General features: G+C 36.6%; 1 protein-coding gene across 5 annotated transcripts; it reads left to right on the forward strand.

Annotated features, from left to right (window-relative positions):
* Window positions 1-24,947, forward strand: UBA3 (ubiquitin like modifier activating enzyme 3). 5 transcript variants are annotated; one of them, XR_014064923.1, is made up of 18 exons: window positions 1-30; window positions 215-256; window positions 2,085-2,205; window positions 3,623-3,703; window positions 7,988-8,070; window positions 10,968-11,048; window positions 14,789-14,832; window positions 15,186-15,250; window positions 15,557-15,712; window positions 16,747-16,849; window positions 16,993-17,103; window positions 22,008-22,061; window positions 22,857-22,893; window positions 22,980-23,065; window positions 23,408-23,508; window positions 23,625-23,688; window positions 23,778-23,832; window positions 24,173-24,947. XR_014064923.1 is itself a non-coding variant. In XM_081528442.1 (18 exons), the coding sequence occupies exons 1-18, from the start codon at window positions 11-13 to the stop codon at window positions 24,259-24,261; spliced, it is 1,389 nt and encodes a 462-aa protein (XP_081384568.1). In that variant the 5' UTR covers window positions 1-10; the 3' UTR covers window positions 24,262-24,947. The 5 variants fall into 5 exon arrangements, 4 of the variants coding, with proteins under 4 accessions (XP_081384568.1, XP_081384570.1, XP_081384569.1 ...); XM_081528442.1 differs by having other exon boundaries at window positions 22,980-23,061; XM_081528444.1 differs by lacking the exon at window positions 3,623-3,703 and having other exon boundaries at window positions 22,980-23,061.
* Window positions 24,948-27,613: the final 2,666 nt, after the last annotated feature.

Below are 27,613 nucleotides of genomic sequence, written 5' to 3' on the forward strand. Positions count from 1 at the left end.
GGAGAACAATATGGCGGATGGCGAGGAACCGTAAGTACCGGACTCTGCAGGCGCCCCGGGCCGGGCTGGGTTGTGAGAGAGCGCGGCGGTGGGCGGTTGCCGCCTCCACCCGGGGTCCTCCCACCCTCCGCCCCGTCCCCTCGCCCCCCATCCCCTCGCGGCGCCCAATGTGTAGCGTGATGCTGACCCTTCTTTTATTCTCTCTTTCTTTTAGGGAGAAGAAAAGAAGGAGAATAGAGGAGCTGCTGGCTGAGAAGTTAGTGCTGCCGGGAGGCCGGGGCCCTCTCCGGGGGCCCCCGCCTCCCTTCACCCCAGGCCTAGGGGACCAGCCGCAGCGGGCCCGGGGGGCTGGGAGGGGGGGCACCCGGAGCGCAGGCCGCGCAGCCTCAACCCCCGACCCCCGCCCGCAGCCCCAGGGGCCCGGCGGGCCCTTCTGGTCTCTGCCTCGGGCGGGCGCTGGGCCCGGGTACCGCGCTCAGGTTCCGCGCCGGCCCGCCGGGGTCCCTGACCTAAAGGTCTTGCGAAAGGACCCTTTGCACCCCTCTCTTCCTCCATCCCAGATTGTCAGAGCCGAGACTTTGTGAAAAGGGATTCTTACCAAAACACATGAAACGGACGATGGGCCGGTTTTTTTGCCTTTCGAAAACACTGAGACAACAGTATTAATTGCAAACTTTTGATGAGAACTTTAAGTCTGGTATCGTACTAAGCACTTCAGTCATTTTTGCAAAATCATTGGCTCTGAAAGGAGAGTGTTGCCTCCAGAGAGCTTATATTCTTCATTTGTTACACACCTTATTTCATATCAGAGCCTAGCTAGTTTTGTGCAGTGAGACAGGTTTAAGCGAAATGTGTTACACCCCGGGCAACATCACCTATTTTTTCTTCCTCCTTACTTGGGACGGGAAGAAAGTGCTCTTGCAGTGGGCGTGGTGAGTTAGTAATTTCTGTGGCAGTCCCCAGCAGCAGGGCCTTAGTTATCTCAGAAAGTTGAGTTTCAATCGCAAGAGGACTTGGAACAAGTTTAGTCTCACATTTCTTCCCACTTTTCATTTCATTCCACTTTTGCTTAAAATGACAGCTACAATTTGAATGTTTACTCTATACCACGTATTGTACTAAGGCCTGTAGGTGGATTATCTCTATCATTTTGACGTTAAGAAGTAGCTACAGACAAGCTACAGACGAGGTTTATGGCTATGTCCAGTAATCTGCTGAAGGTCACAATGCTATTAATTGTGGAACCAAATCCAGCTGTGAAATCAAACCCTGTGGTCTTTATTGCTAGGCAGTACTTGGTCCGTTTTGTAAAAACTGGATATTACTCAATATGTTTGAAGGTAGACATTGTGGGATTGTAGGAAATTTGAAAATTAAAAATAATCACAAGGAAACGTGAGTCTTGTAATGAATAGAAAATATAGTTTGTTAGAAGAGTCCCTCCTTACTAGATTGTATGTTCTTAAAGGTTTCTAGATGGTATTGCCTATCTGTGGCATGATTATCACCTAAAACTTTCCTTGTGTTTAGTGGCAATAGAAGCCACGTTCTAGTCCTAAGAGATTCTTTTTTGAAAATTAGGACTTCAGAGAAAAATGTGCATAAGTTTCTCTCATCAGAAATAAGTTATACCTTTCAAACTTGGAAAGGACACATGAGTTATGTTAGATGTCAAGCATTAGGATTCTGGAAGTGGAGGGATTTTTTGGTTTTTGTTTTTTTTGTAGCTTATATTTTCTGTTCCAGGGCTGTTCATAGAATAGATTGGGCAGTTTGCAGTGTTTAGTAAGTTCCAAATGTTTAGAAAGCCCATTTCTCACTGATAGATCAGTATCCCAAGTTTGATTTTAAGTTATTTTAGGAACCCAGAAACATATTATTTCCTCAATCTGTTCTTACCTTTACATAAACTATATAATAGCAAGAGAAGACAATAAAAGCATAAGCGTAACTACATTGAATATTACCCTTTGTATTTGAGCAGGTCTGGTGTGGTTACCTTCTCATTTGGGGAAACCATACTAGTTGTAGGTGTGGCTTTTTCATACTGATCTTTGCAGCTGAATTTACTGTGTTCTGTGCAGAATGGCTGTTGATGGTGGGTGTGGGGACACTGGAGACTGGGAAGGTCGCTGGAACCATGTAAAGAAGTTCCTCGAGCGATCTGGACCCTTCACACACCCTGATTTCGAACCGAGCACTGAAGTGAGAAATGTTTATTTTTAAATAACTCCTCTAATAGTTTTATGTTGCAAATATAATAAGATGCTTCCTTTTTAATTTCCTCTTATAATAAAAATACTAATAGGATTGTGTAAGTTATCTTGAAATAGTAAACAGAATATTTGCAACTGATTTTATTTGAATAATATTTGAGTTATTTTCACATTTTTCAAATGTAATATGTTAATTTTCAAGAGTAAAATGACTTTATAACCTCACTTAAAATTATGTTATACTTCATTTAAAATTGCAGTTTAAAATTACTTTTGAGACACACCTTTTTAATCCCTGCTATGAGAAATTTAACTTTCATAGAGATACAAATGTTTTTGCTTAAATTTTGAAGTTTATTTGAAATGAGTATCTTTACTTAGACTTGAATATAATTAGTTTTGGAATTGAATATAATTAATTTATAAATAATTACTTAGAATGCAATATAATTAATTGCCTGTTAAAAAGTATAAAAAGTATGTGACTGCTGTATCATAGAGGAATAGAATTTGGAACTGGTAGTGTCTGACTTAAAGCAAATGTTCGATTAGAAACAACTTTTTTTTTTTATTATGGGATGGGAAATATTCCTTTATAGTAAATTTTTTATCTCCTTTTATGTTGATGAAGAGATACTGTTTTGAAATAGAAGTATTGTGCTGCTCCTGAAGTTAAGGTGCAGACCCTTAGGTTTGACTTGTCTTATCTGAGTAACCTGAGTAATCTTGGGCAAAATTGACAGTCTTCTGTATTTCTTTCGACAATCCAGCATATTTTCTCATGCTTCTGATTTTCTTTTTTTGTGGGGGTGAGGCAGGGAGCTAATAATTTAAGATTCTTGTGTTAAGTGGTTGTTTCAAATCATCTTTCTGCTGATAGGCAAAAAATAAGAGTTTTACCTGTTTTTTCTTCCTGCCATCTCCTGTTTTGTAAGTGTAACCAACTGTATGGAAAAGCAGCTATTATTGTTCTTAGCCTTTTTTTTTTTTAAAGACCTCTAAACAGCTTGTGCAGTGCTTGATCTTGAGTTCTTACGATTTTTGCACTTTTCTATTTTTATGAAGTCAGTTAAATAATTGAGTTTGATGCTCTCTTTTCAAAGTTAAAAAAAGAGACAACTCTAAACTAGGCATATTTTTTCTTGTTAGAAATAGTAGCTTTTTAATTTCAACCAATAAAACTCAATTTAGCAACATTAAAGTTGGAACTCTCAGAAATCATTAGGGTTATACAATTTCTGGTTCTACCTTGTTCATAAATTTAAATAATTTATTAATTTCAAAGGCTGCTCTTTATCTTCAGTTGCATTTTTCAGGGAAACAGAGAAACTCTTTTGTGGTTTGTTGCTTTATTGATGGTACTTATGGTTTTTATAGATTTTAATATGCCTTTTCATTCTTTACAGTCTCTCCAGTTTTTGTTAGATACATGTAAAGTTCTAGTCATTGGAGCTGGCGGCTTAGGATGTGAGCTCCTGAAAAACCTGGTAATATATATATAAAATATGTACTTTCCTTCTCGATGATAATTAACCCTTTTTCCTTTTCTGTCTTTTCTTTATTATGATTGATTGTTAACTGTTTCTCCTGAGCCTTTGTTAGATAAGTTTAGCAGGTCAAATTCCAGATAGTAATTAAAATGATGATGTAGCTTAACTTTTTAAACCCTGAAGTCCTTGGCTATAAAGTAATGATTGATAGACATTTTTATTTCTCCTTTCTTCTCTGCTTTTTATCCAGCAAATTTTTGTGCTTCCTCTTGCAAAGTGCTCATTAATTCAGAGAAGTAAATAGCAAAACTGTTAATTCATATTTCACATGTAATTTCAAAGTATTTATTATTTTGTATGTCCCTCAAAATAATCTACTTAGGTGAATAGGACACTATCTCATTTTATGTAGAGGAAGACACAGGTTCAGAGATGTTAAATGACAAGTTTTTTTCTGGATTATTGTGGTGTGCCTGGAATCTAATCCAGGCCATCAGTTTTTAGTCAAGTATTTCACCGAACCATTGTGTCATTACATGATCTAGTCATACAGTAATTTTTTTCATAACCATATGGTAGTAGACCCATAAAAAATGGGAGAGCTAACCTTTTTTTTTTCTGTTTTTGGTCAGTCTGTTTTAAAAGAACATCATCTCAAGAGACAGTACTATTTAGTGAAGCTATTCCTATGTACTGGATGGAATCCATAATTTGTGACTTAATTAGTTTCATTGACTTCTGATAACTACAAAGTAGATCTTTATAAGATTTTATCAGTTTATTTAACAAAAATGGTTAGGGGAGGAATTGATTTGGAGCTGTTGTATGCTTGCCTTCTGATTAGTTTGTGGAAAAGTGGAAATGGTAGAGCATACTTCTTAGAAAATGAAGCAGGTAACAGCCAGATGAAGGATCTAAATAGTCAGCCTTGGGACCTAAGTTTAAATATAAATAAGCCCATTACTTTTGCTAGAAACACTAACGCCACTCCCAGTGAGACTGCAAAAACATAATACACTTCCTGGTACTTGGTGCTATGCTTGGTTCTGTGGGCATTGCAGGTCATCATGATGTATGTCCTTAGTGAATTTAAAGTATCATTGGGAAGACAAGTCTCTCACAAAATAAACAGCTGTGTGTATCATATAGGGCTTACCAGATGGTACAGTGGTAAAGACTCTGCTGGTCAATGCAGGAGATGCAGGTTTGATCCCTGGGTTGGGAAGATCCCCTGGAGAAGGAAATGGCAACCCACTCCAGTATTTTGCCTGGAAAATTCCATGGACAGAGGAATCTGGTGGGCTACACTACATTCTATGGGATCACACAGAGTTGGACATGACTGAGTGCGTGTGGACACACACACACACACACACACACACACACAAACACACACGATGTTCCCTGTGAGAGAGATACACACACACACACACACACACACGATGTGCCCTGTGAGAGATACACACACACACACACACACGATGTGCCCTGTGAGAGAGATACACACACACACACACGATGTGCCCTGTGAGAGATACACACACACACACACACACACACACACACACACACACACACACACACACACACACACACACACACACACATACGATGTGCCCTGTGAGAGAGATACACACACACATGATGTGCCGTGTGAGAGAGAGACACACACACACGATGTGCCCTGTGAGAGAGAGAGAGACACACACACACACACACACATATGATGTGCCCTGTGTGAGAGAGAGAGAGACACACACACACACACACACACACACATACATACACACGATGTGCCCTGTGATAGGATGCCAAAATGACAGTACTTTATTAGATACAAACACCCTTGCAGCACCAGAACCAAAGGATTTAGGAAAGATAGGCTGTGGTTTTCATAGGCATTGTATACACAAATCTCCTAAATGGTTAGCTTTTTTCCCTTTCAAAGCTGTTATTGCAAACGTGATAGATATCAGTTTAAAATGTAAAGTAATTAGAGGTTAGATCTGAGGAGTAGTCTTCAAGCAACTTCAGGAGTGGCCTTGTTATTCAGTGCATTGTAATAATCTCTTACATAGAAGAAAACTGGGTTTTCAATTTTACCACTTGTTACTTTGCTTGTTTCACACATAAATAACAAAAGAGATATACATGAATTGATCGTAAGCCCCCAAAGGCTCATTCTAAAATAAAGGATATGACATTAATATTATTGATTGAGCAAATATTTATTGAGCCTCTTTCTCTATATACCAGGTACTGTTTTATATGCTAGAGATACAGCCTTGATCAAAACAGGCGTTTGTATGTTGAGGGCTTTTGTTTTAGTGGAAGGAAAAGACAAGTGAACTATGTTGTATGTCAGATGGTAATAAATGCTTAAATGCTATGAAGAAAGGAAGGATGGAATATAGATAGCCTGGCGGGAGGGGAAAGGGTTCACAAAAAGGTGCTATTTGGGCAAAAAGGTGAGCAAGAACATTCTAAGCAGAGGGAGTATTAGGTGCAAAAGCTGTGAAGTGGGAACATAACTGCTTTGTTCCAGGAGGACACGGAGGCCATTGTAGCTAAAGCAGAAGTGAGGAAGAGGGGCATTTTCTCAGAGGATGTATCAGAGATAACAAAAAGGGCTTGGAGTGAGAGTCACAAAAGGCTTGAGGTGCTGCTGTAAGAACTTTGCCTTTTACTCTGAGTCAGGAAGTCATTGGAGGAGGTTTAAATTTGTGAGGTGACTCCATACAACTTTAACCTGGATCACCATGGCTGATGTATTAAGAAAAGGCAAGAGGAAGAACAGACGAGGAAGCTGAGAGGCTGGTTTGAAGGTTGTTGAAGTCACCTAGGCAAGAGGTGATAGATGGTCCCTTAGAAGAGGGCAGTAGTACTGGAGGTGGTGAGAGGAGGTTGGATTATGGATGTTTTGAAGATGAAATCAATAGGATTTGCTGGTGGATTGGTGTGGGACATAAGAAGAGTCAAGGCTGACATGATAAGGATTTTGCCATGAGCAGCTGGAAAGATGGAGTTGGCATTCACTGAAGTGAGGCAGGCTGGGTAAAGAACAGATTTGCTGGTTTGGGTCAGCAAGGGTGATTGGCTTTGGTTTTGGAAACTGTTTAATTTCAGATATTAATATCTGTTAGATGATGGTAAGTTTACCTTACAAGATGGTCTGAAATCGCCATAAGTAACCTGAACTAGTAAGTGCAAGGGCGCCCCAAATTCTGGCCAGTAAATGAGGAGGAAAACTCTTGAGCGTAGTGAATGGGAAACCAATTTTTAAAAAGTGTTCAAATTCTTGTGAGTGAGGTGACCAGATGAAGAATGTGTTTAAGGAGGGGAATCGATCTATACCCTGCCAAATACTTGAGATGGGTCATGTCAGAGAGTGTAAGAGTTGTTATGGGAGGTCACTGGTGACTGACAAGTGTGGTTTTCAGTGGAGTGAAAGCTTGTTTACAGCAAGTGCAAGAGAGGATATTTGAGAATGAAAGTATGGGCAACTCTTTCTATAAAGAGGGCAGAAAAATGGTGAAATTATTGCCAAGTGATTCAATTTGATTACCTAAGTAAACTGACCATGCCCAGAGAAGCATAATTGAGTCTTGAGACCTATTTTTTTTAATCTGCTAGTAAGTTTGAACACCTTGTACTGTTAAAATATGTGGCATTGCCCCCAACTAAAATAAATAAATTTATTAAAAAAAAAATATGTGGCATTATCATTGAAACACAAGAGTTTTGTTGCTTTTCTCTAGCTCTTTGATTGCTTGCTCTTGACTCTGCTTTTAAGGTATTTCTTTTACATGTCCAGGGTGTGTATATATATGTGTGTGTGTGTATGTTTATAATCTTACAGTTATTTCTGATTGGCAGCATGCTTACATTAATACAAATCTTGTAGGAATTGCTTTCAACAGTATTCTGGAAAAGAATAGCAATACAGTTAAGTAGTAAGAATAGTAAAATTAAAATATCTAGCGGCAGCAGCAGCAAAACAAACTAACAGACATGTTTATGGGATTATGAAATAACCATAGAAATTTTGAGTTATTCTCTTTGGATTATGGATTATTTAAAACTGAGTACCTACACTTTTTTGACCTTTACAAGAACCCTGAGTTTTATATACCTTGTATGACTCTTTAACCATTGACTACAATTGTGCAGAACTTATTACTGAGAACTTGTAGATTTAAGACCATTGAAAAGAAATAAAAAAATTTCAAATGTGACGAACCTTCTGCTTAATTAGATTTTTTTTTTCTTTTATTCTCACAGGCCTTGTCTGGTTTTAGACAGATTCACGTTATAGACATGGACACTATAGATGTTTCCAATCTGAACAGGCAATTTTTATTTAGGTGAGTTTTAATATCCTGTTTTAAAATTGTGGTAATCATTCGAATTTCAGTACATTTTCAGTTTAATAAAAAACTACTGAGAGGATAATGCTAATTTTGTTAAGAACTGCCACTCCTGTCTTAGTAAATTTTGCAGGAAAATTTTGGGCATTCTGGCAAAAATAGTTTTGTAAACAAATACATGTTTTTGTTGATTTTAAAGAAATGTCCAAAAGGTGAATGTGATCTTTGGGATGAATGTGCCTTGAAGACACTGAGTTCCACTCTTTTCCTCCTGTTGATTTCATAAGAAAACAGTAATTATATATTAGGCCCTAGTGAGATATATTGATGGGGACTTATGAGCCAAGACTTGAGTGGTGACTCTGGGGCAGTGAAGTTATGACACAGTTTGAACTTTTTAGAGAAGGTGAAATAAGATGGTGAGTTAAGGAGAAAAAACCCAGGAGCAAGTGAAATGTAACAAAGAGGGATAATTACCTTAGGTATGAGTGAAATGCAGTAAACATCTAAGAGCGGCTTATGTGGATGACTTGAAATACTAGAAGTAGTCCTTACATGCAGATCTGAGGAAAAGTTCATTAATGAATATTAACTATGTAGTGTTTAGGGACTTGAACGGCTTAGATAAAAGTGTGTATTTGTTACTGAAAGAATTATATGGATGGGTTTCCCTGGTGGCTCAGATGATAAAGAATCCGCCTGCAATGTGGGAGACCTGGGTTTGATCTCTGGGTTGGGAAGATCCCCTGGAGGAAAGCCTGGCAACCCACTCCAGTATTCTTGCCTGGAGAATCTCCGTGGATTGAGGAGCCTGGTGGGCTACAGTCCACGGAATCGCAGAAAGTCAGACACAACTGAGTGACTAAGAACAGCAGAGAGATAAGGACTTTTTTCTCTCTCTATAGTGATCATAGAGTACTGACAAAAGGTACTCAAATAGTCTTAGGATGCAGGATGAGGTTAGGTAGCAGAAAAGATAAAATTAACTTTGGGAAAGATGTTAAACAGGTTGAAGGATGAGTTAAACTAAGTTAATGAAGTATTGTAATTGTAGGGTGAACCCTACATTTAACTTTTAAGGTTTTCTTTGTATATTTTTTCTGCCCTTGACATTTCTCTTCTCTTTATAGAAAAAGTTTGTGGGCACTTTCCAGTCTGACAAATATTTAGTGTAGGACTGCTCTTGAAATGATACCACCAAATTGATTGGTTATTGATAATAAGCTATGCCCTTTAATTTAGGGCTGAAATAATGATTGAAGATCATAGTGACAATGAAGATTTGTGAAGTGCTTAGGATATATTAAGTACTTTCTGAGCTCTTTATCTATACTCCCTAATTTAACCTCAGAGCAAACCCCACAATAGGTTCTTGTTTTCCAGGTTAAGTAATTAGGCCAAGATACCTTGTGAGGATGATGTGGTGTTGTTGTATAACAATGCCAAAGGATGATGTGTATGAAAGGCCATTTTACTCAAAGTACAGATTTTTGGAGTAGCAATTGAATCCCCTAATTCTGGAATGGTAAAGTAGCAGTTCCCACAGAAACCATCTTAGAGTTATTTTTTGGGGATCAGTTATGAAAACACATAATACACAGTCTGAAAGATTCTTGAAACTATTTTATCTACTCTGTATACCTAAAGAGCTCTGTCCAGTGTAGTTGGATGCAATACTGAAATCAAGTTGCTTGACTTATGCTAGAGCCTCTTGAAATTACAAATTTAGACAAAGAATAAAACTCTTACCAGAAGTTTTGAGTCAAAAAAGCATTTTGCCTTATTGGAGAGAAGAAATTTGACCTGTTAAAGCATTTTTTAAAAATTCCCATTTTATTCATTTTCAGCATTTTATTTATTTAGCATCAAAAACATTTTGTGTTGGGGTATAGCCGATTAACAATGTTGTGGTAGTTTCAGGTGAATAGCCAAGGGACTCAGCCATACACAGACATGTTAAAAATTCCAATTTTAAATAAAATACGATTTCTAATGTGCACAGTGACTGTTTGATTTTCATTTATTTTTCAAGTGTTTCATTTATTTTTCAAGAGTATGGTAATTTTCTTCCAGTTGTTCATAGTCTGGTAGGTATGATAGACCTATGTATATAACCAAAAATCATGTTGTGAAAAAGTAGTAATGAAGCACTTATTATGTATACCTGAGGGAGTGACTTATTCCCATGAAGAGAATGAGGAAATATTAGGAAAGAAAAATACCATTTATACTGAGATTAGAAGAGAGAACTCATGTCCTTTGCTGTCTGTAACTGTGGTTATTATCTAGGAGTAACCTTTTGAGGTCTTTTATTTTTACCTTCTTGAAGATAGTGGTAACATTTGCAATTCTAGATACTGCCTTTGGAATTATTCCTTCAAAAAACATAGTTATGGCTGCTTATGGGGTATAGCATTTACTAGTTAATTAGCGCACATGGGAAGAAGGGGGTATATGAACATTCTCGCATCCCTAGGATCCCTTGATTTTTTTTCTGCCAAGACCTGCCTAGTAACACATTGAAGTTCTGGAATTCAGGGCAAAGACGTGGAAATCTCTGGATCTGGGATAATTTTTTACGTTAGGAAACACAACATTGAGAAGTGGCTGGGAAACATGCTGTTGTTACACTTTACCTTAAAAAACTTCATATTTTCACTTAAATACTTAATTAGACTTGTCAGTACTTAAAAATACTTAATTTGGAATATCAACAAGGGATTACATTTAGTGTTGAATGACTCATTATTCATCAGAAATACTTAGGTAAAAATATTCCTTCTAAATAGCCTCCAGATAAATTCACTGTGGATATTTTTATGTGTGAAAGTAGATTATGTAGATAATCTAGATTTATATCATGAATGATAATTTAAATATAATTTTTTCTGTAGGCCTAAAGATGTTGGAAGACCTAAGGCTGAAGTTGCTGCAGAATTTCTAAATGACAGAGTTCCTAATTGCAATGTAGTTCCGTATCCTTTTGACAAATAAGTTACTCAATACTTAACTATTTGAAGCTTATTATTTTTATTATTATACAAGAGATGTTTAACACAGAATACGGATAGGCAGAAAAAATAGGCAGCAGCAGTAAGCTTATTACTGACATATCTTTTGGTAACACTTTGTTTAATGTCCTTTCAGTCTTTTCTTTTTAAGATTATATAAAATGTTTTTTGCCCTAAATTAAGCTTAGGTAGCAAGTACCTTCATTTATTTGCCTTAAGTTTCAATTGCAAATGTCCTTGACTAGACTCTTAAGTTTGTAGGCTGGATACTGGTAATCTTTATATCGCCTTACCATAGCAGGCAAAATAAAGAGTCAGTATATTATTAGTCAAATGGAAGGTGTGTCAGAATAAATATATTTTTATAAGAAACATGTTTTAAAAAAGGACTATTCACACTTTGTTGATTCCTGTACCTTTAGATCCAGGGAACTTTTAGTATTTTATAGAAACTTAGGAAATGGGATTTGTTATGTTGGAAATACCACAAGATACAAAAGTCAACCTACACAAATCAATTGTATTTCTGTATACTAGCAGTGAACACATGGAAACTGAAATTTAAACTACAGTGCCATTTATAACCACTCAAAAAAAGGAGAAATACTTAGGTGTAAACCTAACAAAATAAGTATGGGTCTTGTATGCTGAATATTGCAAAATGCAAATGTAAGAAATCAAAAGCGATCTAAATAATGGAATGATAGTGTTCAAGAACTGGATGATTCAACATAGTAAAGATGTCACTTAGCCCCAGATTTGTGTACAATTTGTATACAAGTTTCTATCAAAATTCCTGCAGACTTTTCTGTTGCTCCAAACAGGATTATTCTAAAATGGATAGAGGTTAGGATTACCTAAGACAATACTGTGAAAGAATAAAGTTGGAGGAATCACTGGCCAATTTCAACAGTTATTATCTAAGTACAATAATCAAGACTGTGTTGCCAAGGAGAGAATATAGACACAGATCAGCAGGACAGAATAGAGAAACCAGAAATAGCCACATGCAAGTATGGCCAATTTATACTTGACAGAGGTGCAAAAACAATTCACTCTAGGAAGGACCATCTCTTCAGTAAATTGTGGTTGCAAAAAAAAAAAAATGCATCTCAAAACTCAAAATTACAAAAATAAACTCAAGATAGATCATAGGTTAAGCATAAAATGTAAACCTGTAGAACTTTAGAAGATAACATGGGAGAAATAGCTTTGGGATGTAGGGTTTGATAAAAATCAGTAGACCGCATCAAATAAATAATCCATAAAAGAAAAGGTAAATTGAATGTCATCAAAATTAAAAACTTTTGCTCTGTGAAGGATCTTGTTAGGATGACAAGATAAGCTACACACTGGGAAATACTTATGAAGTAGATATCTGACAAAGGATTCATCAAGAATATATAAGGTTCACTTTTACTTTTCACTTTCATGCATTGGAGAAGGAAATGGCAACCCACTCCAGTATTCTTGCCTGGAGAATCCCAGGGACGGGGGAGCCTGGTGGGCTGCCGTCTGTGGGGTCGCACAGAGTCGGATACGACTGAAGGGACTTAGCAGCAGCAGCATAACAGTAAAAAGCAGTTAGAAAATAGACCAAAAATATGAAGGGAAATTTCACTAAAGAAAATAGTAAAAAGCTCATGATAAGATATTCAGTATCAGTAGCTTTAAGGGAGATCCAGGTTATGATCACAATGAGATTACTACACACCTTTTAGGATAGCTGACATAAAAAATAGTAATGAATGTTTGCAAAGATACAGGAAAACTGGAAATGTAAAATGGTAGTCATCTGGAAAATAGTTTGGCTATCTTTTTAAAAATTTGAATATATACTTACCATACAACTCAGCAGTTTCATTCGTGGGCATTTACCATCTGTATAAAAACTTATTCTCCGATGTTCATAGCTTTATTTGCAAGTAGCCAAAAACTGGTGACAACTCAAACATCCGTCAATAGGTGAATTGTTAACCTGTATTACAGTTATACTGTGTATACGATATACAATTATTGTACTCAGTACAATAATACTGAGCAATAAAAAACTAACTAATGAAGTACAGCTTTGATGGATACCAAGAGCGTTATGCTGAATGAAAAGTGCCAGTCTCAAAAGGTCATATGCTGTATGATTGCATATAACCTTCAGATATCAAAATTACAGAGATGGAGAGCACATTAGTGATTGCCAGGTATTTGGCATGTTAGAGGGGATAGATGTGACTGTAAAGGGGTAGCAGGAGGGAGATATTTGTGGTACTGTAAGAATTGTGCATCTTAATTTTAGTAGTTACACAGATCTACCTGTATTTAAATGACAGAACTTAACACACACGTTGTACCAGTGTCACATTTGTAATTTTGATACGGTACTGTAGTTTATATATGATATAACCCTTAGGGGAAACTGAGTGAAAGAAATACGGGACACTGTGTGCTGTCTTTGCAAAAATAAAAAGTTTAAACATGCAAATACATGTCCTTATAGGGAGAAAGAAAAAAAGAGTGTGTACACTCTTTTGTCTCTCTCCCTTATTTAGATCTGGGGAACTTTGGATATTTTCTAGAAATCCAGGAGATGGCATTTCTTGGTCTGGCTCCTGGGTCTCCTATTTTTGTTCTCATAATGTTTGCTCTGGTTCTCTTTTGACTTCCTTTTTCTAGCTGCAGCTTATGCCTCTCGTTTGCCTGGTATTCAAAAGGAATGGAGTCTTGGTGGGTGAGGGCTAGAATTGAATGTATTTCTTTATTTGTAGGCCAGAATAATAAAAATCTAGAGCACACATACTATGTATTGTCCTTCTTTTCCATTTTGGTTTTTAAAGCCTGCAATGGATGATTTGTTTTCGAGGAGTGTAATTTATGTGTTACTAAATGAAATTCCTCCATTAGAAAAAATTTAAAAAAAAATGCTTTTTTGCATACATATGCTGTTCAGATGTTAAGTACTTTGATTCACACTCACAGCCGGTTTTGAATGGTGTTCTCTTGGCACCCTCCAGGCTGGGGAAAGCCTGCTAATATGGTGCAGGTTGGGTAGAAAGAAACTCGAAGAACTGATTTCAGTGAGAGAGGAAGAAAATTCACCCTTCCCCCCACCAAGGGGAAAAAAATCAATAACAAATCATTAGCACCTGAAAAAGCTATTGCAAACATCTGTGTTTTCTAAAAATTAGTTTTGCAGTAACTTTTTTTTAAATTACCTATGTCTGACATGTAAAACTGTAAAAATTTAAGGTGTACAGTGTATTAATTTGTGCAGTACGTTAACTCCTAGAATCCCCTTTGTAAGTGGGAACTATAGCATACCCGTTCCCTTCACTAAACAAATTTTTATTGCCTCTCTGCTTGATGTTGATGGTTGAAGATACACATTCTGTTTTCCCAGAGTTTATGGTTTTACATAAGGATTGTAGCAGAGTAGGTAGAAAGTATAACAAAGACACAGTTATACTGATATGGAGGCTTGGGGATGAGAAACTATTCTATGTCATTAGGGGAGAGGAGTGTTTAGAAAACAGTTTTTTCAGGAGGTAGGATTGTTTTCATTTTATCAGATTCCTTGAATTCCATTGCTTTGAACATTGATGACTTATGTCTTATTTTAAGTATACATTTATAATTTGATCCTATGGCATTGTTAAACTCATCTTACAAGTTAAAAATTTAGCAGCTTAAGTTCCTTTACTTATATTCAGACATTTCAACAAGATTCAGGATTTTAACGACACTTTCTATCGACGTAAGTTTTCCCCTTGAAATTCAATTTTCACTAAATTTTTGTATTTTTTAGTTGGTGTCTATTTACGGATTGCTAGCTATTTGATTGCTATTTCTTTTATTTGCTTTCATTTCTTGGTGTTGGCTTTTCAGGAATGTTGTTGACTGATTGAAAGGAGGATGGCACCATTTTTTAATTCTTAGTTGGCACCATTAGCTGCATTTTTATATGCTGTTTTGAGTAAGGGTTACTCAAGGATTAGAAGCTATGTATATTTATCTTATAATGAAAAATGTTTTTTGTTTCTTAGGAATTGTGAATCATTTTGTGTGGCAGCATTTTTAAAAACTCAACTTACATTTTTTTTCTCGTAGAATTTCATATAATTGTATGTGGACTGGACTCCATCATAGCCAGAAGATGGATAAATGGCATGCTGGTAAAGACTTAGTGTTTTTACAGTTCTCTGAAGTTCTTCCTGATGCTCTTAACATACTAAAAATGAGACTTTGTGTCATATTTTTGAAAAATCAGGGTTTATTCAATTTTCAGTAATAGATGTAGTTCATTGTTTATTGCTAGTCATTAATTTGCAGGTTTGGATGTAAATTGCTACTAATGTAATCCTTTGATTTGATGTATCAGTATTCAGTAATGTGATTGACTTTTAGAATTGTTGAAAGCATTCTCCCTTTTTGAATTCTTATCCCCCTCTCCTTTTAAACCCTTGAAACAATTTTCCTAGATATCTCTTCTAAATTATGAAGATGGTGTATTAGACCCAAGCTCCATTGTCCCTTTGATAGATGGGGGAACAGAAGGTTTTAAAGGAAATGCCCGGGTGATTCTGCCTGGAATGACTGCTTGTATTGAATGCACGCTGGAACTATATCCACCACAGGTAAATCACAAAAGCACCCGCATCTGTTTGATAGTATCTTGGGGTGAAATAAGGGTTGCATTATTAAGATTAGTCAATATTTAGGATTTTTAATTAGGAATAACCATTTTATGAAAGGCATGCTAAGAAGAACGATGATGAAATACGAAATTTTGCTCTATTTAAGGAAAGATACAGACATAATGTATCTTCCCTGATGGCTCAGCGGTAAAGAATCTGCATGTGGTGCAGGAGACTTGGGTTCCATCCCTTGGTCCAGGAAGATCCACTGGAGAATGAAATGGCAACCTCCTCCAGTATTGCCAGAAAAACCCCATGGACAGAGGAACCTGGTGGGCTCTAGTCCATGGCGTTGCAAGAAATTGAACATGACTGAGCAACTGAGCACACACATACATAGACTCAATATCATCATTTTGATACTGTTCTGTTCTCATAATTCATTTCTATTAGTTTTTTATTTAGAGAGTAAGATTCAAAGGACCAGTTAGAAAGTTGTATGTTGGGATAGAGCTGTAATCTGTTTTGTTTGATTTTTGCCTATGTTTCAGGGATATAAAGATATCAGAGATGAGACTGATATTTCCAAAGATGAGGCTCTTTAATCTGCATTTCCACTTGGAAGGGCATTTAGAAGTCTGATTTATAAATAATTTTGTTAGTTTTTATTTGAAATTGCTTTGTTTTGGTGAATTTTATATCTTCAGATTTAAATCTTAGTTAAACATAATAGAGTACTCATATTAGAGAATTTATTCACTCCTATTCTTCCCATGTTCTAACAAAGCTTAACTTTATATATTTTTTAAAGTGTAGAGCAAGCCTATTTTTTTTTTTAGGGAGATCAACCTAAGTGAAGTGACTTAGATCAACTGTGTTAATTTCAGAAGTATTCTTAATAGTATTAAGTATTTTGTTTCTGTAAGTGGAAGGCTAATATGAATTATAAGAAACTTTACACACTAGATCATAACTGAAGTTACATTTTAAAATAATTTATTTAAAATCCACTAAAAAAGGCAAACTGTTTTTAGGTTAATTTTCCCATGTGCACCATTGCGTCTATGCCCAGGCTACCAGAACACTGTATTGAGTATGTCAGGATATTGCAGTGGCCTAAGGAGCAGCCTTTTGGAGGTAATAAACCTAATTTCATAATTCAGAATTACATAAGATGCTTGTCTATATTATTTATTTGGACAATTACCTTAAAAATAAGTTGATTTATGTGTACATGTTTCTGTCTTCATTCCTTTTTTTTCCCCCTTTCCTGATACAAGGGGTTCCATTAGATGGCGATGACCCTGATCATATTCAGTGGATTTTCCAAAAAGCCCTGGAAAGAGCATCACAATATAATATTAGAGGTGTTACATATAGACTCACTCAAGGTAAGTTAGTGAATTTTCATTAATAACGATCTTAAGATGGTCCCTTTTTCAGAGGGTGTGATGCTTTGGGAGAAATAATTGATAAGTGATTTCAGATAGTACTATCCTTTTGCGATTCAGTAAAGATGCTCTGGAAATAACAGTTTCCAGCTGCCCCAAATTTGTTAGAAGGAAACTGAGTTTATTAGAATCCATAGCACTTCTTAACTAGGAGGAATTTAATCATTGAATCTTATTTACTTAGGCTTGGAGGAGTCCCTGAATCATCCAGGGCAAGCCATTCATTCACTTTTATCTTTTGCTGAAGAGCAGTTTATCCATTTCTGGGACAATCATTTCACATTTGGACAGTATTGTTAAGACAGTTCTTCTATGTATTGAAGAGAAATCTCCATCTTTTTCGTGTGGGCTGGATACTGTCCCAGAGTATGCCATATGCTTATGCCATATATAAATTTAATTCTCTTTCAAGTAATAGCCCTTAACGTATTGAACCCTCCAAATTGTTATCACTCCCATCAACCTTGCTAGTTCCTTTAACCCATCAACATGTTTCCATGACTCAAATTCCCATCATGCTGTTTTCTTCTAACCATATTTCAGTTATCCGTACTTCTCTGAACTATCCAGGTGAGAATGCAGTGCTCTAGGATGAGTCTTAGGATACAATTCTGAGCATTGATGCAGTCTTAGAGGAGGCCAGGGTTTTTTGTATTGTTTGTTTGTGGTTTACATTGGTGCTATACTTTTGATTCCTTCAGGTTACTGTCTGCTAAAACTGGAAGTTTTCTTCACATATGCAATTGCTAAGCCACATCCCACTGTTACAGATTTGGCAGTTTTGGGGGATGGCATTTTTTTTTCTTTATATTCAAGTATAGGTCCTTTTAAGTTTATTCTTGGAGAAGGCAATGGCACCCCACTCCAGTACTCTTGCCTGGAAAATCCCATGGGTGGAGGAGCCTGGTAGGCTGCAGACCCATGGGGTCGCTAGGAGTCAGACATGACTGAGCGACTTCACTTTCACTTTTCCCTTTCATGCACTGGAGAAGGAAATGGCAACCCACTGCAGTATTCTTGCCTGGAGAATCCCAGGGACGGCGGAGCCTGGTGGGCTGCCGTCTATGGGGTCGCACAGAGTCGGACACGACTGAAGCGACTTAGCAGCAGTAGCAGCAGCAAGTTTATTCTTAAACTCATCCTGCTGTTCTGTATATATATGTATTAGGTTGGTGCAAACGTAATTACAGTTTTGAACTGTGAATTTTAAATCATTATAACTAGGCTCGATCCCATCTTTATTAATCAAAATAGGAACCATTATTAATCAACACATTTTTGCCAGTGTAAAGTAAGTTTATTCCTATAGTATAAAAATCCGTGCTTTGGGATTTGACGAACTCTTGGAAAGCATTTTCTGCCACCTGCTGGTTGTGGAAGCATTTTCCCTGCAGAAAGTTGTCGAGATGCTTGAAGAAGTGTTAGTTGGTGAGAGATCAGGTGAATATGGCAGATGTGGTGAAACTTCGTAGCCTAGTTCGTTCAACTTTTGAAGTGTTGGTTGAATGTTGTGGAGAAAAATTGGGCCCTTTCTGTTGACCAATGCTGGCTATAGACGTTGCAGTTTTTGGTGCATCTCATTGATTTGCTGAGTATACGTCTCAGTAATGGTTTCACTGGGTTTCAGAAAGCTGTAATGGATCAGATGGGCAGCAGACCCCCAAATAGTGACCGTGACCTTTTTTTGGTGTGAGTTTGGCTTTGGAAAGTGCTTTGGAGCTTCCTCTTAGTCCAGCCACTGAGTTGGTTGTTGCTGGTCGTCGTATAAAATCCACTTTTTGTAGTACATCACAATCCCATTGAGAAATGGTCCATTATTGGGTAGAATAAGAGAAGATGATGCTTCAAAATGATGGTATTTTTGATTTCCAGTCAGTTCATGAGACACCCACTTATTGAGCCTTTTTACCTTTCCAGTTTGCTTCAAATGCCAAATGACCGTAGAATGGTTGACATTGAGTTCTTTGGCAGTTTCTTAGCTTCGTTGATGGCTCTCAATTGTCATTGTCAACTTCCAGTGGTTGGCAGCGATGCTCCTCATCTTCAAGGCTCTTGTCACCTTTGCAGGACTTCTTGAACCACCACTGTGCTATATCTTCGTTAGCAGTTCCTGGGTCAAATGTATTGTTGATGTTGTGAGTTGTCTCCGCTGCTTTATGACTCATTTTGAACTCAAATAAGAAAATTGTTCCGATTTGCTTTTTGTCTAACATCATTTCCATAGTCTAAAATAAATAGAAAATAAACAGCAAGTAATAAGTCATTTAGTAAAAAAACATAAAGTGAGAAATGCACATTAAAATGATGTATAACATAATCATATTTATTTAGAATGTATTCCAACATCAAATGGCAGATTTCAATACTGCAAAACCAGTTACTTTTGCACCAACCTAATATGTTCTTTATGCCTGCCAACTTAACGTATTCTTTTTAGCTTCATATCACTTGTTTTGATAATAATATCTTTTATCTCTTTTCCAAATACTTAAAAATTTTAAAAAGATTAAAGTGGCTGAGAAACAGATAACTGAATCATACTTCTGGTCAGGGCCTTTTAGATTTATTCCCTTCTGTTGATCATATGTTGTTGAGTACTTCATGTTTCTTTATCTTGTTCATAAGGATGTCATGAAAGACCTTTCCAGATGCTCTTTTGAGGCTCATCTTCCACATTTCCCTTGGCTCCAAAGTTAGTCATGGTAACTAAATGAGGTAGTCTTGTGACTTGTCTCAGTAACAATCCTAACACTCAGTTTTAGTGACTAATGTTTCTTAATGTATCTACACATAGTCACCTTTCCAAGGATTTTGTCGAAGATCATTAAGCTCACCAGAAAGAGCTTTGTCTTTCTGAAAATCTGCCATTTCTCTCCTGTAATTATTTCCTTATGTTTACTGATGTTTGAGTAATGTCATTTGAAAATTCTATTCTTACATACTCCTTGTTGCATTTGTACACTCGTCGTTCCATTGTTCTGACCTGCTACCAAGCATGATCCCGCCTTAAAACTTGAATAACTCCTGATCCTTATGCCTGGAATACTCTTCCTTGGATTCCCCTCAGGATTGGTTGCCTCTCCCTCAGGTATCAACTTAACGATTTCCTGATCATACCAACTGATAATGACTTATAAACCATTCACTATTTTACCTCTTTATAATTGCTCAGAATTCAGATAGTCTTGTTTTCCTATATGAAGAATATTTCATCCTTACACCCTGATTCATCCCTGTTCTGGGACCTTTGCCCCTGCCGTGTACACAGTTGCACTTTCCCCAGGTCATTGCATGAATGGATCTTTTTCATGGTTTAGCTTTCTATTCAAATTATCACCTCCCCAAGGAGACTGTCTAATGGACTCCTCCATCACTGTAAGATGATTTTTTTTTTACTGCTCCTCTGTACAGCACCTAGAATGGTATCTGGCATATAATCCACATTTATTTGCTAATTGTTTGAATTAACAAATGAATTCCGTTTGTCCTGATCAGGAACTGCAAACTCATTTCTGTGTGTAGTCTTATTTATTCTTGCATACCTTTTAGCAAGGCTTGGTGTGTATTTCTTAGCTTGATGATTGAGGGCCTTGACAAAGAGTAGAGAAGCCAAATTGGAAGTGGAATCCAGATTTTTTGAGGGTTGAGAGATGGGTGAATCTTTTATTGGACGGTGTGTCTTCAGCTTCTCACTGTTTCTGACAACCTGTTTCTCCTTCCGCTACATCCTGCTCTTTGTGGTTCACTGGCAAGCTTCCAGGAATCACCAGAAGGTTAGCTCCTCCCTATTTCCTCTTTTCTGAAATTGCACATAATGGTCAGATGGTCAGAATTAGTTTTTTAAAACAGCTTTCTAGCTCCTTAACTATCTTCCTTTCACATCTTCCTAGATACTTGCCTTTTTCTTAAGTTTTTAAAACCTGACCTGCCAGCACCTAAAATCTTGGAAACACATCTTTCAGGGCTCTCTCAGTCTAAGATAATATAGCTACTTTTATCAGAATTTTTGTTTTCTAAAGTGAACAGTACAAATATAGTTACAGAATATTTATTTTGTACTTAAAAAATGATTTTAGGTGGGGCTTTGGTCATTCCTAATCTGTGGATACTAATATGAAAAAAGTGCAGTAGAAATAGAGAACTGTGTTTAATATTTTGTATAGTCCATGTTGTAGAGTGAAACAAAGTGTTTAGGGGCAGTTTTTCTGTTTGTCTTAAATTTTTGTGAATAGTATGGCTAAAACTAATAGACGAAGAAAAACTAGGTAGCTCTTACTCCTCATACTTTACTCAGTCCTTACTGAGGATAGTATAGTATGCTGTATCAGTTAAGATTATGTACATTAGGGCAGACCTGGGTTCATATATCACCCCTATCTCTTACAACATGTATAGCTGTGGATGTGTTCGTTTCTCTCAACCTCATTTTCCTCATCTTTAAAATCAGAGTAATAAGACTAACATGATGTTATGCAAATTCAGTAAAATTTTATTTAATCTTCATACTGTTCTTGGTGCAAAATAAACACCCGAAATTTTAGGAGTTATTAGTATATTATTGTCTCATCTTTATATGAAACAGTGTGAAGAATTTACTTATCTTTCCTACTATAACTTAGGATTCTGAACATGCTGTTAATACAAAATAATGTGAGTGTGAAAAAAGATTGTTTCATGGTTAAACTTAAGTCTATTTTCTGACCTGAAAGCCTGAAATCCACAAATCAAGCCTGTACCCACAAATCAAGTACTGGGCATGATATTTAATAATAATCATTGTCTAATTTAAGGTACCTACTTTTTAAAAAAAGGAATAACCATATTTTAATTAATATATTTTTTAGGAGTAGTAAAACGAATCATTCCTGCAGTAGCTTCTACAAATGCCGTCATTGGAGGTGAGGAAAAATGGCCACTACTTAATTTTATTTCCTTCCCTTCAGATTTTCAGTACCTAAATTGGTATTTCTGCAGCTGCTGCTGCTGCTGCTAAGTCGCTTCAGTCGTGTCTGACTCTGTGCGACCCCATAGACGGAAGCCCACCAGGCTCCCCCGTCCCTGGGATTCTCCAGGCAAGAACACTGGAGTGGGTTGCCATTTCCTTCTCCAATGCATGAAAGTGAAGTCGCTCAGTCGTGTCTGACTCTCAGCGACCCCATGGACTGCAGCCTACCAGGCTCCTCTGTCCATGGGATTTTCCAGGCAAGAGTACTGGAGTGGGGTGCCATTATTTCTGCAGCTACATGATCTCAAAAAACTAGTGTTCTGGGGATTTGATTATCTTCTTGGGTGGATGGTAGTATAATTAAGCTGCCCCCAAAACCACAAGACAAGCTATTGGACCTTGTATATATCTCGTCTTACATTATTTCATAGATAAACTGCTCTATAGTAAGAAGACATTTTAGTGCCATTTCTTTTTAATCAGTATAACAGGCTACTCAGTCTGAAGAAGAGGGAAGAAAACTTGTGATGTTACTTTAAAATGTTACTTTATCATTTGGATTATACAAAACATATAAAATGTTATAGTCTTAGTTTTAAAAAAATAATCGTGTTTTTGTATGTATTTTTCTATTTATTTTTTAATCAATAGCTTTGTAAATTTATCTGTTCTGATTTATAACTAACTTCTATTTTTAAATGTCTAATTTTCATTGAGTTAAAGCATCTTTATTTTCTTTCTTCTTTAGCTGTGTGTGCCACTGAGGTTTTTAAAATAGCCACAAGGTAATGAGTTTCATTTTTAGTATGTATGTAAGTCTGTGTTTTGATCTGGCTCAGTTATATAAAAATGAACACTTTTTTCATTACAGTGCATATATTCCCCTTAATAATTACTTGGTTTTCAACGATGTAGATGGACTGTACACGTACACATTTGAAGCAGAGAGAAAGGTTAGTAGTAGTATACTAATGAAAGCTTTTTTGATTATGCATACTTTGATTTTTAAATATTAATTACTGGTTGGAAATGTGAATGAAATTTCCCACACCCTTTGTAAGTATTTTCTGATTTCCAGAACCCTACTTACTATGTATCTTTTTAGGACAGCCTGAAATAAATACTATGTAGTGAAATAATTTAGGAAAAATGACCTGTTGGGAAAAGCAGATTTTAAAACATAAAAATTTGTTCATAGGAGATAAACAACTGATGATAAAACAACTTGATTTTTATTTAATCATTATAAATAGACTGTTATTGGTACATATGTCACCGTGATATGTGTTTTATATGTAGGAAAACTGCCCAGCTTGCAGCCAGCTTCCTCAAAACATTCAGTTTTCTCCATCAGCTAAACTGCAGGAGGTTTTGGATTATCTAACCAATAGTGCTTCTCTGTAAGTGTTCAGGACTTTTGTTATGTTGTAGAAAAAAATTTGTGATTTTAAAACTTTAAAAACTAGAATTTTTTTTTTTTTGAAAAATGATTCTAATTTTTTTTCTTATAATTTAGGCAGATGAAATCTCCAGCTATCACAGCCACATTAGAGGGCAAAAATAGAACACTTTACTTACAGGTGATCAGTGTTCAGTTTTTTCTCCCCCCCCACAGAGTTACATTAAAAGTTTAATTTCACTTAATGTGCTTTACATTATTGTTTTCTAGTCAGTAACCTCTATTGAAGAAAGAACAAGGCCAAATCTCTCCAAGACATTGAAAGGTATGTTAAATGAGTGTATTTACTAATGCTAATCAATTTCTTCTGGGTTTTTTTTTTTTTTTTTTTCAGTAAAAGTAATAAAGGCCTGTTTTAGATTTGCTCTTAATGCTTTTGAATGGTAATACCATTCTAATTAGTTATATCTTAAGAAACATTAATAGAATTAATTGCTCTTGGAATGTTAAAAAAATCTGTGTGAAATCAAATATAATATTACCTTGATTAAAGAGAACTGGATTTTGATGTTTGTTTAGACCATAATTTGCTATAGTTTCTGAATGTGTTATCTCTTTTCTTGAGATTTTTTTTTGCTTGGGTTAATTTAGCTTTTTTCTTTTAGAATTGGGACTCGTTGATGGGCAAGAACTGGCAGTTGCTGATGTTACCACACCACAGACTGTACTATTCAAACTTCATTTTACTTCTTAAGGAAAATAAATCTGCACATAATAGAAAACTCATGAAAATATTATACTTCGTGGATGCTAAGAAATGTAATTGATGTCATTTTTAGGATTAGTGTTGCTGGACTTTGACCTTTTAAAATATGAGCCACTTTTTTAACTTTATACTTCTCCCTTGAAGACAAAATTTTGGGGTTGGTGCTTGTGAGCATTTTCATTAGTAATATGGAAAGTGGTGCCTGGAGAGGGAGATTATGAGCAAATACATTGCTTCTTTTAGAGGAGGAGGCAAATACCCTCTTATATGAGAATTTGGTTATGGTCAAAGAATGCATTCTTCAGTTTTCATTTGAGTACCCACATATACAAAAAGATGTCCCTTAAAAAAAACAAGAAAATTCAGTTTTAAATACTGGCATCTAGAGCATATGTTCAACATAGCCTACTTCTTGCTTGATTTAATATTAATTGTGGCTGTCCAAATGAATATTATTGCAAAAGTTACCTTGTCCATAATAATTTGTAAACGGTATATAGCTGAACACCTGTGCATGGAAATGGGAAATATTTTCATGTGTTTACCTTCAGTGCCATAGAGGCCAATATGCACAACATTAAAGCCAAGACATGGATGTTTAAAAGAATTTAATGTTTAAACTGTTATCACTGATGCTTTCACATTATTTATTAATAAAATCATATATTGTCTAATTTTCTCACTGAAATTTTAAAAATATTTTTAGTAAGTAGTTCTGTACTGATGTAGAAATTATTTTAAAATATGTAGCAAAGATACTAATACAAAATTTTATAGTACTTGAATTAGTACTTTAGCCACAATAAATACCTACTGATTTAATTTGCTCTGACATAGTAAGGTAATGAAATAGAATGACTTAATTTTTATATTAAGGCCTCTTGAAATGCTTTTTCCCCCTTCCAAAAGACTAAGGCTTAAAACAGAATTAAATGTAAGTACTGAAAATGAGTTTTAGTATCTTAGTGTGGGAACATATAGTACATGTTCTTTGTTTTTTATTTGGATGGCAGTTTTCTGTTTAAATGCTTTGTGATTATGTGTCACTGGGTTACATTTTCATTTACTTTTATTCTTTCTAGTTCTATATTGACAGGTAATTTGTTTCATTATAAAAACATGGTATAAATTCATATAATTTCCTTAAAAAATTACACATTCAGTTTACAGGTGCTATATACAGATTCAGCTTACAGGTGCTATATACAGGTACAGCAGTAATTCTTGTGTAAGTAGCCTTGTGAGAACATGATATCTTCATCTGAGAGCTGAATAGATTTAGAAATTTAGGTCATTTACCTCAAATACACAGAAGTCTTGGAAGGGATTCCAAGTCTAACCTGACAGATTCCTCGGGCTACTTAGCTAAAGCTGTTTGAAGTTATGTGAGTTATTTAGTACTACTTTGTACATTCAGTTCAGTCACTTAGTCATGTCCGACTCTTTGCGACCCCATGAATCGCAGCACGCCAGGCCTTCTTGTCCATCACCAACTCCCGGAGTTTACCCAAACCCATGTCCATCGAGTCGGTGATGCCATCCAACCATCTCATCCTCTGTCGTCCCCTTCTCCTCCTGCCCTTAATCCTTCCCAGCATCAGGGTCTTTTCCATTGAGTCAACTCTTCGCATGAGGTGGCCCAAGTATTGGAGTTTCAGCTTCAACATCAGTCCTTCCAATGAACACCCAGGACTGATCTCCTTTAGGATGGACTGGTTGGATCTTCTTGCAGTCCAAGGGACTCTCAAGAGTCTTCTCCAACACCACAGTTCAAAAGCATCAATTCTTTGGCGCTCAGCTTTCTTCACTGTTCAACTCTCACATCCATACATGACCACTGGAAAAACCACAGCCTTGACTAGACGGACCTTTGTTGGCAAAGTAATGTCTTTGCTTTTAAATATGCTATCTAGGTTGGTCATAACCTTCCTTCCAAGGAATAAGCGTCTTTTAATTTCATGGCTGCACTCACCATCAGCAGTGATTTTGGAGCCCAAAAAAATAGTCTGACACTGTTTCCACTGTTGCCCCATCTACTTCCTATGAAGTGATGGGACCAGATGCCATGATCTTAGTTTTCTGAACGTTGAGCTTTAAGCCAACTTTTTCACTCTGCTCTTTCACTTTCATCAAGAGGCTCTTTAGTTCTTCCTCACTTTCTGCCATAAGGGTGGTGTCATCTGCATATCTGAGGTTATTGATATTTCTCCCGGCAATCTTGATTCCAGCTTGTGTTTCTTCCAGCCCAGCGTTTCTCATGATGTACTCTGCATATAAGTTAAATAAGCAGGGTGACAATATACAGCCTTGACGTACTCCTTTTCCTATTTGGAACCAGTCTGTTGTTCCATGTCCGGTTCTAACTGTTGCTTCCTGACCTGCATACAGGTTTCTCAAGAGACAGGTCAGATGGTCTGGTATTCCCATCTCTTTCAGAATTTTCCACAGTTTATTGTGATCCACACAGTCAAAGGCTTTGGCATAGTCAATAAAGCACAAATAGATATTTTTCTGGAACTCTCTTGCTTTTTCGATGATCCAGCGGATGTTGGCAATTTGATCTCTGGTTCCTCTTCCTTTTCTAAAACCAGCTTGAACACCTGGAAGTTCACGGTTCACGTATTGCTGAAGCCTGGCTTGGAGATTACTTTGTACATTACTGAATGGTAAAGGTTTCATTACGCACATTTTCACAGAAGTTAGATAAAATTATCAGAAGATCATAACTTCTCAAGGGCAGAGTTTAAATCTGGGTAAAAAATAAAAATAATTCATTTATGGCATGGTTCCTTGCAGTGGAGTAAAATACTCATTAGGCAAAAACAGGTGAGTGGGAGAGTATAATTAGAATAGTGGGGACTGTAACATACTGGAGTGAAAATTATTTGTGAAAGAGGGCAAATGCTCCAGCTGACTGTTGCATGTTGGTGTACATATTTTGAAAAATCAGCTGGAAGCCTGGGTTTTTGTATGAAATCTTTTAAATGTTGATAGAATTTTAACATGGTGGCCAAACCAAACAGCTGCTGACTAGATTAGGAAGGCCACCAATTTGATTTGTTTGATGAGCACATGCAAAAAAGGTGTATTTTAAATAATATGCACGGTATAGAGTATTAGTCTTAATGCTAGTTTGTTTCAGCTGTAGCTGAGAGTCGACCTGTACTGTTAGACAAACCCAAACCCAAAGTTCCTCTTTGAGGCCGAGGCTTCCCTGGTGGCTCAGAGGTTAAAGCGTCTGCTCGCAATGCGGGAGACCTGGGTTCGATCCCTGGGTTGGGAAGATCCCCTGGAGAAGGAAATGGCAGCCCACTCCAGTATTCTTGCCTGGAAAATCCCA

This window comes from Giraffa tippelskirchi, chromosome 9 (assembly GCF_054371585.1).
Source record: "Giraffa tippelskirchi isolate mGirTip1 chromosome 9, T2T-mGirTip1v1.2.pri, whole genome shotgun sequence".
NCBI classification, from domain to species: Eukaryota; Metazoa; Chordata; class Mammalia; order Artiodactyla; family Giraffidae; genus Giraffa; species Giraffa tippelskirchi.

Coding starts and splice junctions, on each gene's coding strand:
- UBA3 (XM_081528442.1), top strand. CDS start 11: ATGGCGGATGGCGAGGAACC. Junction 257..2,084: donor GAGGAGCTGCTGGCTGAGAA/GTTAGTGCTGCC, acceptor TGTTCTGTGCAG/AATGGCTGTTGATGGTGGGT. Junction 15,251..15,556: donor GATGGATAAATGGCATGCTG/GTAAAGACTTAG, acceptor CAATTTTCCTAG/ATATCTCTTCTAAATTATGA.